This window comes from Elgaria multicarinata, chromosome 7 (assembly GCF_023053635.1).
Source record: "Elgaria multicarinata webbii isolate HBS135686 ecotype San Diego chromosome 7, rElgMul1.1.pri, whole genome shotgun sequence".
Taxonomy (NCBI): domain Eukaryota; kingdom Metazoa; phylum Chordata; class Lepidosauria; order Squamata; family Anguidae; genus Elgaria; species Elgaria multicarinata.
Genome location: NC_086177.1, coordinates 109,299,436 through 109,319,789, shown reverse-complemented (window position 1 = coordinate 109,319,789; position 20,354 = coordinate 109,299,436). Strand labels below are relative to the sequence as shown.

The window sequence follows — 20,354 nt, the reverse complement described above, 5'->3', positions numbered from 1 at the left end:
AAATGTTGAAAGTGTTATAAAGTCCTAAATCCGTTGCCAGTGTAGAAGGTGAGCATTTATCCTTGCAATGTTGTAATATCAGTCTTTAAGCTGTCAGGCGGGCGCAGGGAACCCATTTACATTGACAGTTTGTTAATTTCCGTGAAGCAGGTAAAGAATTTAAAAGAGGATGGGCTGCATTATATGCAACACGCCTGTAATTATTCAACATGGCCCTGTGGGCTACACTGGGCCATGCTACTGCAGGTTGATCAGATGAAAGAAGTTTGCGTTTAGAACAGCTGATAGAAAAACACAACAAGGAAGTTTCACAAGGTTATGAATTGCAAAAGGGAGTCATAGAATCATAGAATAGTAGAGTTGGAAGGGGCCTATAAAGCCATCGAGTCCAACCCCCTGATCAATGCAGGAATCCACCTTAAAGCATCCCTGACAGATGGTTGTCCAGCTGCCTCTTGAAGACCTCTAGGGTGGGAGAGCCCACTACCTCCCTAGGGAATTGGTTCCATTGTCATACTGCTCTAACAGTCAGGATGTTTTTCCTGATGTCCAGCTGGAATCTGACTTCCTGTAACTTGAGCCCATTCTTCCATGTCCTGCACTCTGGGATGATTGAGAAGAGATCCAGGCCCTCCTCTGTGTGACAACCTTTCAAGTATTTGAAGAGTGCTATCTCCCCTCAGCCTTCTCTTCACCAGACTAAACATGCCCAGTTCTTTCAGTCTCTCCTCATAGGGCTTTGTTTCCAGACCCCTGTTCATCCTGGTTGCCCTCCTCTGAACCCCCTCCAGCTTATCTGCATCCTCCGTGGTGCCCAGAACTGGACGCAATACTCAAGAGGAGGCCTGACCAGGACCGAATAGAGGGGAACCAGTACCTTGCACAATTTGGAAGCTATACTTCTATTAATGCAGCCCAAAATAGCATTTGCTTTTTTTTTGCAGTCACATCACATTGTGCTTTGTGCTTCCTCTCTCCAGTTCCTCTGAATGTCTGTCTGCATCTTATAGACATCCGCCAAAATGCCCTGGGCAGAAAGCCTGTAGCAGCTCCTTTTGTGTAGAAGTTTTTTTCATTATCTCCTCTCTCGGTGCTGTTTCTTGTAACCAAAATTGGGGCAGTGTGTTTGACACTGGACAGCAGATATTCTTTCCCCACTCCCTGCTTCCTTCAGCCTTCCCTATTTCAGTTTACTTATGTGCTTATGTTCTATTTTGAGTCTCTGGCCACGCAGTGCTAAGCAGCCTATGACCCTGCCTGTAGGTAAGCATTGCAAAACAAGAGCTGTCAGGCAGATCACACCAGTAGCTTAGCTGACAGCCTCTTTGAGGGGAACTAAAGGCAGGAGCCTTTACCAGAAAGCTGGCTGTGAGAGGTATTTTGCCAAGCTGGGGGTCCCATTCTTCTAGCAGAAGGTAAGGCTGTGGTCAGGGAACGGCCCTGTGGGCTGAGTATGTGCCTCTTTCCTTGATGTTGCAGGGTCTTTAGTCCATTCCTGGAATTAATGCATGGCACATTTTTACCAGGAAGGTAGATGGCTTTCTGAAGCTACTTTCAAAATCGTTATGCTTTTCTTCCCATAACCGCCCCATCCCACCTCTTTGTTGAGCCAAATCAGATATGGTATGGTACATCTCTTCTGGAATTACAGGGCTGCAGATTTTTCATTCACTCCTTTAAGAACAGCAGCTTCCAATTTCAGAAGAGCGGCTCGTTCCTGCGTACTAGCTGTAAAAGAAAAGGCAATAAAAACACAAGAATCTCTTGGTCTTGTGGGCACCTTGTTTCAGAGCAAGAGGGCAGCGTTAGTGATCCTTTGGCCCCATCTGAGATCTTCAGCTGGGGAGGTACTGTAGTTCCAGAGGTAGAGCCCCTGGTCTGCAAGCTGAAGATGCAAGATCCAAACCCGAACATCTCCAGCTCTGGAGATCCATGGCCAGTCCGTGAGAACAGTACAGGCTTAGATGGACCAATGGTCTGGTTCATAACGGCCTTTGAAGATTTGGCTTGAATTAAAACATTATCTGCAACATCTCGTGAGCCGTCTTTTTTCACAACCCCCCAAGTTTTACTTCTTGAAAGACTTCGAGATCTGCATTTCTCCCGAGCTGCTGCTCTATGTGCCATGACGTTGCCTGGGGATGCTTGGAGCATGACTTGCCCACCTTTCAGCGCACTTTCCCCGATTGCCTGGTCTTGGCAACCCAAGCTGAGCGCACAGCCCTGGCAGGGACCCGACTCCATTTCCGATTCAGCGGATTTCTGGTCAAGCGGATGTCTCTCTCAGCACAGCAGTTTCTGGGTTGAAAATAAGAGGAAATATTTAGTGGTGACGACCGCCTGGCACACCCAGCCCTTCTGTGGGAGGGACGTACAAAGCTAATGTTTGCCTCTAGCTTATTCTTAGTGCACTGCGAGCTTCAGTGCTCCGCGTTTACTGCTCGGGCAGGAGTGCGCGCGGTCACACGGGTGTGTGCTTGCTGGTTCTTCCCTTCTGCACGAACAGGCTTTCGGCGGTCCGCAGGAGTCCCTCTCCTGTTCACGAAGGGGAGGCAGGAAACGGGAGGGAAAATGCCTCTGAGAAAGTGGGAGAAACACCTTCGCATGAAGCGGAGGTGACATCGGAAGGTTTGGAGTGGCCTCCTGCGAGACTGAACTGCTTGGTGTCCATGTCTTGAGGCAGTGGGTGGGGGGAAGCCCGTCCAAGCCGTATCTTGAGACGTCCGACTTATTCGGAAACTGAGCGTGCCTTTGCTTGTCGCCGTGGCGTGTTAACGTACCTTGCGTTGGGGAAATTCTGAACGGAAGAAGGTAAGGTGTGAATTGTCTGGGGGATTTTTCCACTCATATTCGGAGTCCTTGTCTCGCGCGGCATGAAATATGGGGCTGTCCATCCAGGAAGTCCCTAGTCTCGTACGTGCTTTGCAAAGGGAGCACGTTGTACCCAGAATAGCCCGACCTTTTTCGGGGGCATTTATCTCCGCTCTTTCTCCCTCACTCCTTTCTCTCTCACTCCTTTCTCTCTTGTTTTATGAATCTGTTTACTTACTGCTTATTGCTTTTCTGCTTACTTCTGAAATTGCCTGGGCTGCCTTACCAGTATTGCAGCAGGCGTGTGTTCGGTGCCAAATCCTATACCAAACCTAAAGTGAGACAAAATCCGAGAGACACTAATAATAATAATAATAATAATAATAATAATAATAATAATAATAATAATAATAATAATAATAATATAGCATTTATATCCTGCCTTTTTTTCCTCCAAGAAACCCATAATCATCATCCTCCACTCCATGTTATCCTCACAACAACAACCCTGTGAGGTAGGTTGGACTGAGAGCCAGTGACTGGCCCAAAGTTACCCAGTGAGCTTCCATGGCCAAGTGGGGACTAGAACCCAGGTCTCCCAACTCCCAGTCCGACACTTTAGCCACTACACCACACTGGCTTATAGTATATTTTGATTGCGCTATTCCAGTACAATACGCAACTTGGCATCTGTCAGCAAGGACTTGGCTGGAGATAATAGATGGCAGGAAAGCCTGGCTCAGGGTCGATTTCGGAAGTAGTGGGGTAGGGACAGGAAATTCTATAGTGCGCACCCTTCCCCAACAGCTGGGAGACTCCGATATAGGACACGTCTTTTGGTGTTGTTTTCTGAACTTCCTACGGATCTCGTTGGTTCACTTTTTCAGACTTTCCTTTACAAATCTAACTAAAAGTCACTTTCTAGACCAGCCAGTGATGGAGCAAATCTTTTCGCTTCTGCTGAATTACTTTCTCTATGCTTGTCTCCTTCCCCCACCCCACAAATTGTCGTTTCAAGGAAAACGGTAAGGGTGTGCTCCGCTCTGTTATGGATCCCCAGATCCGAAGCGGATCAGGGGAGGTCCGGATCGGCCCGAAGCGGTTTGGAACAGTCCGAAGCAATTCAGAACAGTCCAAAGTTTCGGAGCCAGTTAAGTGGGGAGGGGAGCTTACCTGGCTCCCCTTCCGCCGCCGCCGCAGTCCGTGCAGTGACGGCAGCAGAGCCAGGTAAGGTGGAGGGGGGCTTACCTGGCTCCGCCACTGCTACAGTCTGTGCGGTGATGGCGGTGGAGCCAGGGGAGGGGGCTTACCTGGCTCCCCTGTCCACCGCTGTAGTGGTCCATGCGGCGACGGCGGCAGAGCCAGGTAAGGGCGGAGGGGGGCTTATTCGGTCCCCATTTCCCCCCCCCCCACTTAACTGCATCCACCATCTGCCGCTGAGGCAAGTAAGTGGGGAAGGGGTGGCAAAATGGGGGCTGAATATCGATCCGGACCTCCGGATCTCGATCCGGTTCTGGAGCAGATTGAGGGAGGTCCGGATTGACCCGAACTGGTTCAGGCCCGATCCGGAAGGTCCGGATCAGGATCCGAACCAGTTCGGGGGCCCTGTGCACAGCCCTAGAAAACAGAAAGCCTTTTCCCACGAGGTGTTAACTTCAGAGAGGTTAGTTCTGAGGTGGCTTCAGACGCGAAGCGAGCCGGGCCGACTTCCTCACGCCCTCCTTCTGCTCTGTGCGTTTTCGCCTGAGCCGCACCCTAGGATCATTTAGCCTGCCGGTGGCCTCTCCTTCAGAAGAATGTTGGCTTCCCATTGCCACTGTGTGATTTGCCCTTGGTGAGATAAGCTCTGGAGAGAGATCAGGACCAGCTGGAGGAGAAAACATGAGAGCTCTGTCCCCCACTGGTACAGGCTGGCTTGCGTCTGGGGCCGACTCCTCTGCTTCAGAGTCTGATTCTGATTGATTACCTGAAACACCTTCTTCCAAAACGGGGAGCAGGGCTAGACATGACACCGGTATTTCTCTGGCAGCCACTCACCAGAAACTCAGACTAGGTCTTTCCCATCACAGGCCAGCCAGTCCTTTTCAACTGGCAACGTTAGGGATTGAATCAAGGAGCTGCAGCCCTTCCCTACAGGCTCCGCACAGTAAGTTAACCAGTTGCCGTTTGGCGATCTTCTATAAGGTATTAAATAGGGAAGCAATAGGGGGCATGGGGCTTTCTATTGGCTGCCTCCAGTGGAGACGGGCTGCACAGTTGTGGCTTCTCAGGACACCATTGTCCTTCGCTTAAAGGGTGACCAACTATGGCAGGTCTTGGGGCTCCTAGGGACAGACTTTGGAGAGAGAATCCATGACCTGGTTCGCACATAATGACAACCCATGGTTTAAACAACCCATGGATTGTTGTGCACGAGCAGGAAAGAGCGGGCACACTGCCCCCTGTGCACACACCACTTCCGCTATTATTCAACAACGCACGATCGGCGCATTCAGAAGTTATTGGCATGATGTCCAATAACTTGGGGTTGTTCATGGGTTAAACAACCCAAAGTTAACCCCTGGTTTGTTCTTAGGATAATTTTGGGGTGTAAAAGCCCACAAATAACCCAAAGTGTCTTGATCATGCTAACAGCCTCCAAAAGGGGTTCCGGATTGTAGAAACTGGAAGCGTTTCCAGCACATTGCATGGCCATGCAATCATGGGTTAAGTAACCCATAATTTGCCCCCATTACATGCAAACAGTTCCTATCAGTCCTCTAATCTTTATTAGTAACAGGGGAAGGGAAGCTCCTTGGTATATGCCATGCTTCAAGCCGAGCCTGACTAGTTTGTGAGGTCATCCAGCATGTTCAGCGTAGCTCTCAGACTTACCCAACCTGGTGGGCTGCAGTTCCCATAATCCCCAGGTGATGTGATTCCTAGCCCTCCCAGCTCAATGTGAGACAATAAAGAGGTCTGCTGTGCAATGCACAAAGCTTTATTCAGTAAATAGACATCTCTTCTCACCTGAAGGAAGTATGAATTCTAGGAGCTATCCCTCTAAGCTTAATTAGACTAATAAAGCAAGGCAGTTGCCTGTCAACTAAATGGGGGATTCATCCCCCAAGATGGGGGATACTTGGCTCAGCAATACTACAAACGAGAAGGATCTTGGAATTGTTGTAGATCACAAGCTGAATAGGAGCCAACAGTGTGATATGGCTGCAAGAAAGGCCAATGCTATTTTGGGCTGCATTAATAGCAGTATAGCTTCCAAATCACGTGAGGTACTGGTTCCTCTCTATTCAGCCCTGGTTAAGCCTCATCTAGAGTATTGCGTCCAGTTCTGGGCTCCACAATTCAAGAAGGACGCATACAAGCTGGAGCGTGTTCAGAAGAGGGCAACCAGGATGATCAGGGGTCTGGAAACAAAGCCCTATGAAGAGAGAGTGAAAGAACTGGGCATGTTTAGCCTGGAGAAGACAAGATTGAGGGGAGAAATGATAGCACTCTTCAAATACTTAAAAGGTTGTCACACAGAGGAGGGCCAAGGTTCTCTTCTCGATCCTCCCAGAGTGCAGGACACGGAATAACGGGCTCAAGTTAAAGGAAGCCAGATTCCAGCTGAACATCAGGAAAAACTTCCTGACTGTTAGAGCAGTACAACAATGGAATCAGTTACCTAGGGAGGTTGTGGGCTCTCCCACACTGGAGGCATCCAAGAGGCAGCTGGACAACCATCTGTCAGGGATGCTTTAGGGTGAATTCCTGCATTGAGCAGGGGGTTGGACTCGATGGCCTTGTAGGCCCCTTCCAACTCTACTATTCTATGATTCTATGTTAAATAGACAGTTTCCCACAGTGCCCAACAGGCTTAACTGAACCCGTATCTCAGGGTGGGTCTTCATGTTGTAATCTGCGCCTCCCACCTTCTCTCAGCTCTGCCCACTTGACCCTGTGGCGGTCTCTGGGATCGGTCAATTCCAGTGTTCCCTCACTCTCCGACAAAGTCTTGAGTTCCCACAGGCGTGGAGGATGATCTTTGAGCCCAGGCCTCCTGTCTGATAAGCTCCTGGGAAGATTCCTCCTGGCGTCTTGGAGAATTTCCTCACCTGCTTCTTGTCCTGTCTGCTCTTCTTCAGCCCCCCGAATCCAGTTCTGGACATGCACTAGGGAGCCCCGGCCTGATCCTGGCATCAGTTGGAGGTGGAGTGTTTATGCAGAAGAGACAGGGAGGCCAGCATAGGCGATAAAGGTTCTGGAATTATGGGAGTTGAAGTCCGGTTCCTTCTGTCCACTAGCCTCATGACGAGACCCAGAGAAACCTCAGACCTACTGTCTGTCTGTTGCAGAGGTGTAACATATGCCACTGCCACCACTGGGGATTTCCAGGTGGCCCAACTTATTGCAGTGGAGCTTTGACCCCAGGTGTGACAGGTGACCATGGGATATCCAAGCCAGTCACCTTGGAACTTTATCACCTATGCTGGCCTCTCCACCCCTGTGTCTTCTACAAAACCTCTCAGCTGCTCCTCCATCATTCACCGGAGAGAAACAAGATGGCCGTTCAGCAGACTTGGTCTTGGTGTGCACTGTGCCAGGGTTTTCCTTACCTTTGAATCTGTATCAAGGGCAAGTCCATACATGCATGTTCGTGCACCAGAGGCAAAGCTCTCAGATCATCCAAGGTCACCAAACCATACTGCTCTTCCATATCAGCAGCAGATGTGTCGGCCAGTAGCTGAATTTTGAGGGATGTATAGATCGGTGTGAATCATCCCTAAGATGGAAGAGTTTCATGCCAGTTTGAGTTCAAGTAGTAATTAGGGAGCTCAGCTCCGTGCCAAAAAGGGGGAAGAGCAAGAAGGGGCAAATCCAGCTATTGGGAGATGCTTTCTCCAGCTATTGATCTGGGAGAGCACACGCACCCTTTCCCAAGTTTTGTGAAGCCCAAAAAAGCAACAGGGTAATCTTGCATCTGTAGAAGCAAGAAAGGCACTGTAAAGTGTGGCTAACAAAAATGTAATACATGCCAGTGTGGCAGGTCCCAGAGAGAGATTTCCACCTGGGCCTGTTTTCTCAGAAGTAATTCCAGTTGAGTTCAGTGGGGCTTGTTTCCAAGGAAGTGTGTCACAAGTTATAGTTTGTGCCTTGCTCCCGATTTATAACTGCTCTTGTATGAGTGGTGCCTTTGGCACAAATTAGAATTGGATTTCCTGAACTAGAAATCTGGAGACGATAACAGTAGGGTAATTCTGTGGAAGAGAAGTGTGAATGTTTCGCCATTGGGGGCTTTTGAATCTGTGGCCTGACCTTGTTTCTTGGCTGAGACGTCTCTATCCCTGGCTCCTCCGGTTTAAAAAGGATGGGGGAAACTCTTCTGTACCTGATACCCTGGAGAACTGCTGCATGTCACAGTGATAATACTGGGCCAGATGGACAAATGAATCTGAGCAGTGGAGGCTGGTGGCTCTGATGTCAGTGGGGTGGTGAATCTGCTCCAGGATTCAGTCAAAACTCTTAACGGAGCTATCTCCCCTCAGCCTTCTCTTCACCAGACTAAACATGCCCAGTTCTTTCAGTCTCTCCTCATAGGGCTTTGTTTCCAGACCCCTGTTCATCCTGGTTGCCCTTCTCTGAACCCCCTCCAGCTTATCTGCATCCTTCGTGGAGCTCTGCACAGTGCTTCTGACTGGAATCTGGAACGGATTCACCACCCCACTGACTTCGGAGCCACCAGCTTCCATTGAGTCTGACCTGGTGTAAGGCAGTTCCCGATACTCCTGCAAAGCCTGGAATACTCCTGGTTACATTCTCGCTATCAAACAATAGGGCCAGGGAAAGTTCTCTTGCTGGGGCACGTAGGCTAATGAAAACGTGATGCTCCACTCCTTTCTCCTTTCTACTTTCCCTGAGCTTCTTACGTTCTTGGATCATTCGCTCGTCCATTCATTGTGGTTTTTGGTGGTGCATAGAATCATAGAAAAGCAGAGTTGGAAGGGTCCTACAAGGCCATCGAGTCCAACCCCCTGCTCAATGCAGGAATCCACCCTAAAGCATCCCTGACAGATGGTTGTCCAGCTGCCTCTTGAAGGCCTCTAGTGTGGGAGAGCCCATAACCTCCCTAGGTAACTGGTTCCATTGTAGTACTGCTCTAAGAGTCAGGAAGTTTTTCCTGATTTCCAGCTGGAATCTGGCTTCCTGTAACCTGAGCCCATTATTCCGTGTCCTGCACTCTGGGAGGATCGAGAAGAGATCCTGGCCCTCCTCTGTGTGGCAACCTTTCAAGTCCTTGAAGAGTGCTCTCATGTCTCCCCTCCATCTTCTCTTCTCCAGGCTAAACAGGCCCAGTTCTTTTAGTCTCTCTTCATAGGGCTTTGTTTCCAGACCCCTGATCATCCTGGTTGCCCTCCTCTGAACATGCTCCAGCTTGTCTGCATCCTTCTTGAATTGTGGAGCCCAGAACTGGACGCAATACTCTAGATGAGGCCTAACCAGGGCCGAATAGAGAGGAACCAGTACCTCACGTGATTTGGACCCTATACTTCTATTAATGCAGCCCAAAATAGCATTTGCCTTCCTTGCAGCCATATCGTACTGTTGGCTCATATTGCGATATAGCTGCAAGAAAGGCAAATGCATCTCTCTTGAGAACCAGGCTCAGCCTGGACTTGGAAGGTTTCTTTTCCCTCCCTGGCCCTATTATGACCTCATGTGTCCCCTACTGTGACAGTAGCATAGTCTGGTGGGTCAGTTCAAGCTAGTGATGTCAACTCCTTGGGTCCTACTTCCTGGCAAAGAGAGCGAAGGACAGGTGGCCCATTGTTCCATGTTCCATGCTGGGTATCAAGGTGGCTGAAGTGTTCGTGCAGTTCTTGTATTGAGTGCATTTTATGCTGGAAGTCAGTTCTGTAGCCGACAGAACCGCCAAAGCAAACCAGGGTCCATAGATGCATGGAACTGCTTAACGGTGACTTTCTGCTGACGTTTCTCGACATAAATATGGCACTCCTGATCCATGTTCTTCAACTGACCAAAGGTTCTCTCTCTTCTACTCCCCCACCCCCATTTTGCTTTTGCAGATTGTCTCGTATGCTGATCTGTGGATTTATGGAGGGGCCCAGGCGCACCTTTGAGCACTGCCACGCACAACATCCTGCCCGTTGAAGGAAGGACGCCGTTGCCCCGCCCAAACTTGGCGCTGAGCTCTTGGGCTTAACCATTCAGAGCTCCCGTGCATGGCTCTTGCAGCCAGAGGAGGACTTTTGCTGGCTGCTGTCCCAGCCTGAGTTGTACCGGGCTGCCATCACTGCCCCGAAATATTTTACATATCCAGATGGGGTAACGTGACGGCGTAGCAGGAACGCCGGCGGGTTAACTGAATGCAGAGGCCTTTCTAAAGAGGGGAGAGCTAAGAAGGGAAGCCAGACAGCACTGAAGGAAGACTACTCCAAATTGCACACACAGAGGAAATTGACACTACAGAGGAATTTTTTCTTTTTTTAAAAAAAAAAAAGTATTACTCCGCAATCAAGCACAGGGTTCCTTTTTCTAATTGGATGATTTAGAGGATCCAACATACACTCTCCCAAAAGCTGGGAATATTTGCACAACATTTGTGTTGGTTGGAGGAAAAAAAGATAGTATTTTGCCAAACTCTAGGGTCACTTTGTTTTCCTTTTGCCCCGCAATTCTTTTTTCTTGTGGGGTTTTTTCCCCCCACCCCACCCCTCTGGCCCTCCAAGCAATCTTATTTTTTCCCCCCTCACCATGGCTCGTATGAACAGGCCCGCTCCTGTGGAGGTCTGCTACAAGAACATGAGATTCCTGATAACCCATAATCCTACCAACGCCACACTGAACACCTTCATTGAGGTAAGTCGGTCGGGCAGCTTTAAAATATCGGACGTGAGTAATGCAAAGTTTATTGAGGTGGAATTGAATGAACACATCCTGACTTCCCCAGCCTGGGTGCAAAGCACCAGCTCCGCCTCTGTGCTGTGGAACTGCCGTGTGCAAACACACTATGCCTCTGTGGATTAGCTGATTGAGGGCAACCACTCAAGAGGGTTGTGTTGGTGCAGTGGGGAGAGTGTTGGGTTACGACTTGGGAAGACCTGGGTTCAAATTCCCCCTTGGCCATCAAACTCACTGGGTGACTTTGGGCCAATCCTTCTTCCTCTCAGCTTAACCTACCTCGCAGAGGGGTAAAATGGAGAAAGAGTATCACTTACCTAGGGCTGTGCACCACCTCAGATCCAAACCCCGAATCTGAAGCGGATCGGGGTGATTCGGACCCTTCCGAACCGGATCCGAGGTGGTTCGGGCAAAGGCCGAGGCGGGCTCCGAAGCTTTGGGCTGCCTCAGTGCTTCAGAGCCGCCGCCCCACCACCACCAGTCTCCTTACCTGCTGCCTCCATCGCCATCCTGGTTCTGGCGGCTTCCACAGCCAATGCATAAGATGGGAAGTAGGCCGGTCTTATGCATCGGCAGCAGTGGAAGCCGCCGGACGTAAGGGCAGCGGTGGCAGACAGTGGAGGCAGCAGGAAAGGGGGGGAGGGGGGCTTACCTGGTGCTTCTGCTGTCTGCCACCGCTGCCCTTGCGTCCGGCGGCTTCCACAGCTGCCGATGCATAAGACCAGCCTACTTCCCATCTTGGCGGTGGCGGACAGCGGAGGCCCCAGGTAAGTGGGGAAGGGGAGAATTTTCTGGGTTCTGGCTGTGCAGCTGGCACCCAGAAAAGTCTAAGTTGCCTCGGAGGGCCCAAATTTCACCTCCGCTTCGGTGCCGAGGTGGGTCGGGCAGCCCCGAGGCAGATCAGGGCTGCTTCGGAGCCTCTGGATCGGCCTCCTGGGTGGCTGCACAGCCCTATCACTTACTCTACCTTGTATTCCTTGGAAGAAAAGGTGAGATACAAACGTAACAAGTAAAATATACAAAATTTGCCCTACTTTTCACTTCTGGTTGGCTGAGGGGAAAGAGCGTCAGGAGCAGAGTTCGGATCCAGCAGAGCTGTTCTTATGTTCTCTTTCCCATTGCCTCCTACAATTCCCCATGAATCAGAAGGCTGGATCTAGGGCTAGAGCTGATTCATACATAAGAGCACTGCTGGATCAGACCAAGGGTCCATCTAGTCCAGCACTCTGTTCACACCATGGCCAACCAACCATCGGCCAAGGGCCAACGAAGCAGGATGTGGAGCAACAGCACCCTCACACCCATGTTCCCCAGTAACTGGTGCACAAAGGCTTACTGCCTTGGATACTGGAGGTAGAACATAACCATCAGGGCTAGTAGCCATTGATAGCTTTCTCCTCCAGGAATTTATCCAACCCTCTTTTAAAGCCATCCAACTTGGTGGCCAACACTACATCCTGATGGACGTCTCCCCGGAACTTGACCGCCTTCAGCTAAAAAATTCTAGCTGATGAAACGTTCCCGCACTGCCCAACCTGCTGACTGGAGATGGTGGAAGGTGTTCAACACATCAGGAAGGCACAAGGTTGGGAGAGGTTGTTCCATCGCCCCCATCCTCTGACCATGGTTGTGCCTGGTTTCTGCATGTTCTCAGACACATTTTTCGAGATGTAGTGTGCACAGCAAGCAAAACGTGGAAGGGCCATTCATGCCCTCCCTCCTTCCAAATGCTACAGCTGGGAGAAGGCTGTGATGTTTTTGATGGTGGAGTGAGCGTGCTCAAACAGGTCTGGGTGACGCAGGATTAGATCGCCTAAAGATCAGACCAGGTGGCTGGTTTGTTCTTCCTCCAAGTGTCATCTCTTTTATAAGGGAATTAAACAGAGCTATTTTTCTTAATGTGCATTGACTTCCTGTTGTTGCTGCTCCCCTTCTGTTCCCCTCCGCCTTTTTAGCCCATCTAGAGCTTCTAATCATTTGCTTGACAATTTCTGTCCTCTTTAATACCTGGGCTCGTGGCCAGCGTGCTGTTTTTAGCCCTACATTCCCTCTCTCCACCCCCCCACCCCCCCAAACTGGCTCTGTTGACCACAGATGTTGTTCTGGTTACGTGGGCAACTAGATGAACTGTTGCATACCTACATGGATTAAAAATAAATGCCCTTGTTTACTCTTTGGACAAGCAGCGAAAGACACTCAGCCTTCCCTGGCTGGAGTAAATTTTCTTTAAAGTAGCAATGGGGCAGTGGGAGAGGAGGAGAAACCATATATCATGCCATCCTCTAGGTTTTCTCCCCGAGTTTTCCGTGCTCACGCTCCTTTTAGTTCACCTGTGGAATCCCCTGTCGGCCCCCAATCTCTGCCAGAGAATCGGAATGGCATCTCGGGTCTTCTCTAGTTTAATGCACCCTCGTTTCCAGTTCGCAAGAATTGTAATCCTGCAGCCTTCAAACCTGTCTGAGCAGAGCGTGTCAGTTTCAATGATCCTAAAGCTGCCCTGTCCTGACCGTCTCTTCATGAACGCCCTTGCCTAAATGTCCACAGCCAGGAGTTTGAACGGATGAAGTCTGAAATCCAGATTGAAGGGGACAGGAGAGGAACAGGGCCGAAACCTTGCAAGTTTTGACTTTGGTGGAAGTTATGGAGGATAAATACCGATGTATACACAGCCTCTAGAACAGGGATGGGGAACCTCAGACCCAGGGACCAGATCCAGCCCTGCAGGGTTTACCAGATGCCCCCTCCCCAATTCCCCCACCAATTACAGGGTGATTTCCTGGTTTTGTGAAGTTTTTCCCCAGTCTAAAAGTTCCAAATGCCTCTCCTAGTAAGATAGATAGATAGATATCGGCCCCTACACCCTGTTGACTTTGACCCTGCCTACCACTGGAATCCTGCCCCCCAAAAAGAGCCCCAAAATCACATTTGGCCCTTGGGCTGAAGAGGTTCCCCACCACTGATCCAGCAAAAGGCATCCCATTGCCAGAGTAAGTGCAGAAAAGAGGCATTTATTGATTGATTGATTGATTAAATTTATATACCGCCCCATAGCCGAAGCTCTCTGGGCGGTTTACAAAAGTTAAAAACAGTGAACATTTTTTTAAAAAAAGTATACAAAATTTAAAACCAATAGCATCGTTAGGGGTGGGACAAGAGAGATTGCAACCTGGGCTTCAGTAGCAATCGTGTTCAGGTTTTGTTTTGTTTTGTTTCCGGTTTCCATTTTGAATAATTAGATCTGAAGCTGTTGTGGTTAAGAGATTGTGCTGCAAGTTGGGAAGTCCCTGTTCAAGCCCTGCTTCTGCTATTTTATTTTATTTGGTTCATTTCATTCCATTTCGTTTATATCCCTCCTTAACTCCATGGAACTCGAGTCCAGAGTAGATGCAATGCTCCGTCAGTCTGGCCATCCAGGCAGTCACCACATCCAGATCTGCTTAGCTTCTGCCCAGTCACTGCATTACGTCCAACATGCCTCTGAGTACCCGTTTTAGGGGCCCCAAGCAGGAGAATGCCGTCGTGCTCTTGTCCTGCTTGTGGGCTTTCTGTGGGCATCAGATTGGCCACTGTGGGAACAGAACATGAGACTAATAACCCAGCATTCCCCAACCTCTGGTTGTAAGAACATCAGAAGAGCCCTGCTGGATCAGACCAAGGGTCCATCTAGTTCAGCACCCTATCACACAGTGGCCAACCCACTTTCGACCAGGGACCCACAAGCAGGACATGAGTGCAACAGCACCCTCCTGCCCATCCTCCCCAGCAACGGGTGTATACAAGCTTACTGCCTCTGATCCTGGAGCTAGCCCATAGCCATCAGGACTAGTAGCCATTGATAGCCTTTGCCTGCAGGAACTTACCCACCACCACCCCTTTTAAAGCCATCCAAATTGGTGACTGTTGCTACATCTTGTGGTAGTGTAGTTTAGGCTTCAGTAGACATGGAATGTGTTTAATAGCACATAGTTTCCTAGCAGCTGGTGCATATAGGCTTACTGCCTCGGATACTGGAGCTAGCACATAGCCATCAGGGCTAGTGGCCATTGATAGCCTTCTCCTCCAGGAATTTATCCAACCCCCTTTAAAGTCATCCAAACGGGTGACCATCGGTAATTCTTGTGCTGGACTGCAAACTCCTACTGTTCCCATCCAGCCTGGCTATTGGCCATGTTGGCTGGGAATGATGGGAGTTGTAGTCCAACATATCCAGAGGGCACCAGGTTGAGGCAGTCCTTTGACCTGGTCCAGCATGGTGGCTTTTATGTTCTTACGCATCGTAGCTACTCAGGCCATAGTTCAGGCCAGGGGTATTGAACCTGAGCCTCCCATGCCAACACTGGCTCGCCTGGGGTCCCAATCCATCCCACTGGCGTTCCCCAGAGGCCACTTACCTTCACCCCAACTGCCAATGTTTTGGGTTTTTTTTAGATTTCCAGCTTTTACCCTGTTCTGCAAGGCTGGAATGCCTGTCCTCCTTAAAGCTACTAAGAGCTTTAAGCTAAAAAGCTCTGCCGTTGGGGGTATTTTGCCCTGCGCCCTTGGCCTTCATATCCCCCCCCCCTCCCGTGGAGAGCTTCTCCCAAACGGAATTCGGCCCATGGGGCTAAAAGAAGTTCACCATTCTCTGACGCAGCTTCTCCCCTAATCTAAAATAATGAAGTAACAATATTGATTTATAATACAGGTTCCAATGGTTTCCTCACTGATTTTGTTTGTTTGTTTGCATTATTAAGGAATAATGCAAACTCTTCTTTTGCATTTGTGCATGTTTAGACAGAAAAAAAGCCCTACAGATCCCAGCATTAATGCTGGGAGCTGTAGGACTTTTTCTGTCTAAACATGCATACAATTGTGCCTTACAGCGTTCTGCATGCCCACGTATTATTAAAAAAAAAAAATTCAAGTCAGTGAAAACCGAGGCATTGGCCTGTCCGTGACTCTCCAGAAAAGGTATTTATCTCATGCTGCCTGATCCTTTTTAACTGGGGATAGCAGGAACTGAACCCAGGGTCATCTGCCCGCAAAAGAGGTGCTCTTTGAAGTGAGTTCCTTTCCTGAGCGTCTCTTCCCAGGGAAGCTAGACTGGCTTCCTCCTTGAGGTGCTTTTGGGGGCAGGCAAAAACATCTTTCTTCCGGCTGGCCTTTGGCGAATAATCTGGGCCTCCGTCTGTGCCAAGGACTTTTAAAGTTGTTTTAATATTGGAACATATTTAATATATTTGTAACTTTTGTATAATTCTCTTTATAGGTTATAAATGTATATGTTTTAAATTTTGTAATGCCGCCTCGAGGCCCAGCATTGGGCAAAAGGCAGGTTATAAATTATTATTATTATTCCTCTGGTTTAATTTAGACCTTAGCCAGACCTAAGGTTTATCCCGGGATCATCCCTGCCTGCTCCCGGGATATCCTGTGTGTCATTTACATGAACAGGGATGACCCCGGGATAAACCTTAGGTCTAGCTAAGGCCCCAGTCTGGTTTAAATAGCTGCTGCTATTACATCTGGGCAGAGGACAGGTAGGCTAAACCCCTTTTCTGTCTTCCTCCGGTACAGGATCTGAAGAAATACGGTGCAACGACAGTGGTGAGAGTGTGCGAAGTCACCTATGACAAGACTCCACTGGAAAAGGATGGCATTACTGTGATGGTAAGTTCTTTAGTCCCCAGACAGCCTGGCACTGCAACCGACAAAAGTAGCTGGGCCTTAGCAAGTTGTGCTGTCTGCCATGGGCCTGGGGGTTGTTTGCACGAGCTCTGTGATGCTCTGTACTCTACTTGGCCCTGTCCGCTTCCTCTCCTTGAGGGGTCTTGTTTTCCACTTAGAGAATCATAGAATCATAGAATAGCATAGTTGGAAGGGTCCTACAAGGCCATCGAGTCCAACCCCCTGCTCAATACAGGAATCTACCCTAAAGCATCCCTGACAGATGGTTGTCCAGCTGCCTCTTGAAGGCCTCTAGTGTGAGAGAGCCCACAAACTCCCTAGGTAACTGGTTCCATTGTCATACTGCTCTAACGGTCAGGAAGTTTTTCCTGATGTCCAGCCGGAATCTGGCTTCCTTTAACTTGAGCCCGTTATTCTGTGTCCTGCACTCTGGGAGGATCGAGAAGAGATCCTGGCCCTCCTCTGTGTGACAACCTTTTAAGTATTTGAAGAGTGCTATCATGTCTCCCCTCAATCTTCTCTTCTCCAGGCTAAACATGCCATGTTCTTTCAGTCTCTCTTCATAGGGCTTTGTTTACAGACCCCTGATCATCCTGGTGGCCCTCCTCTGAACACGCTCCAGCTTGTCTGCGTCCTTGAATTGTGGAGCCCAGAACTGGACGCAATACTCTAGATGAGGCCTAACCAGAGCCGAATGGAGAGGAACCAGTACCTCCCCTGATTTGGAAGCTATACTTCTATTAATGCAGCCCAAAATAGCATTTGCCTTTCTTGCAGCCATATCGCACTATTGGCTCATATTCAGCTTGCGATCTACAACAATTCCAAGATCCTTCTCGTCTGTAGTATTGCTGAGCCAAGTATCCCCCATCTTGTAACTGTGCATTACAACTTGGCGTGGGCTGATACCCTTGAAGGTTGATGCCAGGTAGGAGAAGGCTGGTCCCTTCCCATCCCAGCAAGATTCTGTACTGTCGGACTTGAAAAGCGTGTCGGAGGACATAAACAGGTTATGGAAGGGAGTTTTCAAAGTTCCCTGTGCTTTGGAGGTGGCTGGAAGCTTCCTACCACCATATAGTCAAGGCAAGAAATGGGACACTTGATACAGTTTGTCATGTCAAATGCAGGATGTGTCTATTTCAAGAAGAGCTGCAATGTTGGATTAGGACAATCTGACATGATGTGAAAATTTTAAAAAATACAAATTACTGCGCTGGACTAGCAAAGGTGTTTTCTTTGGGTGTGGGGCGGGGAACATCTGACAAATCTATTTGCAAAATTTACTAAATTGGCTGAGCACATGTACCTGTGTAAGTGATACATGGCACTAAGTTTAAAATGGTAGGGGAAATTATTATTATTAATCTCTTTATCGCTCATGGCGGTTTTTCTAGACAGACATAACGGGTATTGCCGAGTCATGCTGTCTTTTACAGATTCAGGGATTTCCTGACAATTGAGCACGTTTTAATTATGAGTGCGTTCTGAATGTTGGTGCGGATGTATTTTGGTAGACCCAGTTTCTGAAGGTTGTCTGTATAGTTTTTTGTCTACGACTTGGTTCAGATCCAGGTGGTGGTCAATTAATTCCAAGGACACCTTCTCATAGTACAGCTTGCACCCAGGAGCAGATTACCAACGTACAAACTACTCTCACGTAGCACGTCTGTACTGGCGCGTAAGAATTTCCTTTTGAAATGGACAAAGTGGCTACCGTGAAGGGAACCGGAGCTGACTTCTGTGCATTTATATGAAAATGCAGCTGATTTAAGATAAACGTTCCAAAATGTATCATGACACTGGCTTCTGGGCAGTGTGTGTGTGTGTATGTGTGTGTGTGTGTGTGTGTGTGTGTGAACTTGTATTAAAACGTGATGTGGGGAGTGGCCAGCCAATGAGTCAGTGCACCAGAGTGCAGCATTGAGCCAGGATTACAACGGAAGCCACGCGCCAGTTCTCTGAGCCAGGCGTAATGCGATTTACTATCAGGGAGCAAAGACAGAGCAAGGATTTGGGTAAAAATAGAAGGCACAGAGAGAGAGACAGTGGTCGTAATGCTTCACGTGGCATTTTTCAAGACCTATTTATCTGACTTCCATCAGGATATGCTCCTTTTCTGAATAATAAATAAACGTAGTGCATAGCCTATCTGGTTCCATTTTTATCTTGTAAATTTAGATAAACATGGAAAAATTGGGGGATTTGTTGTATCCCTAAGTTACTGTCTATTTAAAATTCTGAAAACTGCTCTTCAGATTGAGCGGTTCTCAGATCCTCCTACAAGGAGCCGTTCAAATTGCCCTGGAGAATGGAGCACTGCAAGGAAATTGATGCAGCCGCTGCTGTCATTCGCCCATCAAAGGCTCAGAAATGGGAGGCAGAGATCTTCTTTTTAAATTGTCTTTGGGTGGGGAGGGGTCAGGGGGCTTTCATTTCAGGACCAATTTGCTCATTTTCATAGGAAACTTTGTGAATGCTGGCTTTGTAATCCTTCTCACCTAGAAGTTCAGTATTGTAGCACCCTGAGATCCACTTGTGAGCATCATGGGACATCTGTTGTGCATGGGGGGAATTCTCCTGCATTTCTGGGGCTGTGTGGACCCCACATACACTAACTCCGTGGGCACTGAGAACAGTAGTGGGACCTAGGCTCAGTTGCTCACACAGATGCCTTCCCGCTATGTACAAATGAATTGGCTAATTTGAACCTCCGATATTTGAAATCATATCCAGGGTTAGAGAGGATTTGCCTTGCATATGAACGCTGGGGTCCCAAGTTGAGGTCTCCACCCTGGCATTCTGTGAGCAGAACAGGGGACTGTGTGAGTCTGGAATCTCCAAACAGTGAACAGGAGCAAGTAATGAGCGAATCAGGCACTATTCTCTGAGCTGTCCATGATGTGTTGCAAAGAGAAATCATCGTAGATACTGTTCAACAGGCTTCTCCAACACTCTCCAGGTGATTTAGGCTTCAACGTCCATCAGCCCTATCCAATGTGGCCAGTCCCAGATTGGGCAAGGGTGACCGAGTCGATACACCGTGAGTTACCACTTTCCAAATCTGAGCTTGAGTTGGAGGTGTGAGATTCAGTGGTCTAGTTCTTTTTGGCCTGGTTCAGACAACACGCTAAACCAGTAGTTCATAAAGTGGGCGGTACTGCCCCCTTGGGGGCGGTGGGATTGCATAGGGGAGCATTAAGAGGCAAGGGGGCAGCAGGGGGGCGTTAAGAGGCAAAGGAGCAGCATGGGGGCGTTCAAGGTGGTCTTTTCCAAGAAGCGCCTCTCCAGAAGGTCTTAACACCCAGGGACATTTTTATGGGAGAAGGTAGTTTGGTCCCAAGCTATATAGGGGAGGAATCCACACATGTATTAATACCTTTTAAGAAGAGTCCTTTTAACGGTGAATTGAAATGTTTCAAAAGCATCAAAACACTAATGAAGAGACATACCCTGCTTGGGGTGTCCCGTCACGCTGGCTGCAAAACAGAGGCGTCCGCTCCCTTTTCCCTCCCTCCCTCGGCAAGCCTGAGGATTTTGAATAAATATTCAATTAATTGTTACTGTTATCTTCCTTAGTGGGTTGTTGAAAACCGCTATTCTGAATAATGATTTTTATTGTGTTGGGTAGGGGACACTGGGCATGAGTTTGTGGAACCAAGGGGGCGGTGACCTGAAAAAGTTTGGGAAGCACTGCGCTAAACCATGCTGCTTAACCACAAAATGGTTAATGGAACGCATGCATTCCCTTAACCATTTTGTGGTTAAGCAGCATGGTTTAGTGTGTTGTCTGAACCAGGCCAATATCTCTTTCTCAAGCTCTTGAGGGTGATGAGAGGCTGCTGTATAGGAACATGAGCACTGCTAGAATTGTAGCAACAGAAACAAGCAACACATTTCTTGCCTTGCTTAAATAGTGGTAGAAAACCGGCAACCATTGCCAAAGCCCTGGCAGGGTGAATTTTGCAAACTCTTCTCTA

The 20,354-nt window shown here is 48.8% G+C and overlaps 1 protein-coding gene across 4 annotated transcripts in view; it reads left to right on the top strand.

Moving 5' to 3' along the window:
- PTP4A3 (protein tyrosine phosphatase 4A3) overlaps positions 1–20,354 on the top strand; it is a 114,083-nt gene that overhangs the window by 81,197 nt on the left and 12,532 nt on the right. For 2 of the 4 annotated variants that reach the window (XM_063131186.1, XM_063131188.1), the window contains 2 exons: positions 9,876–10,668; positions 16,267–16,359. In XM_063131186.1, the coding sequence (XP_062987256.1) occupies positions 10,564–10,668; positions 16,267–16,359 (198 nt within the window). In that variant the 5' untranslated portion in view covers positions 9,876–10,563. Of the gene's footprint in view, positions 1–1,291; positions 1,416–2,689; positions 2,812–9,875; positions 10,669–16,266; positions 16,360–20,354 lie in introns of those variants that run through there. The other 2 variants (XM_063131185.1, XM_063131187.1) reach the window with 2 other exon arrangements.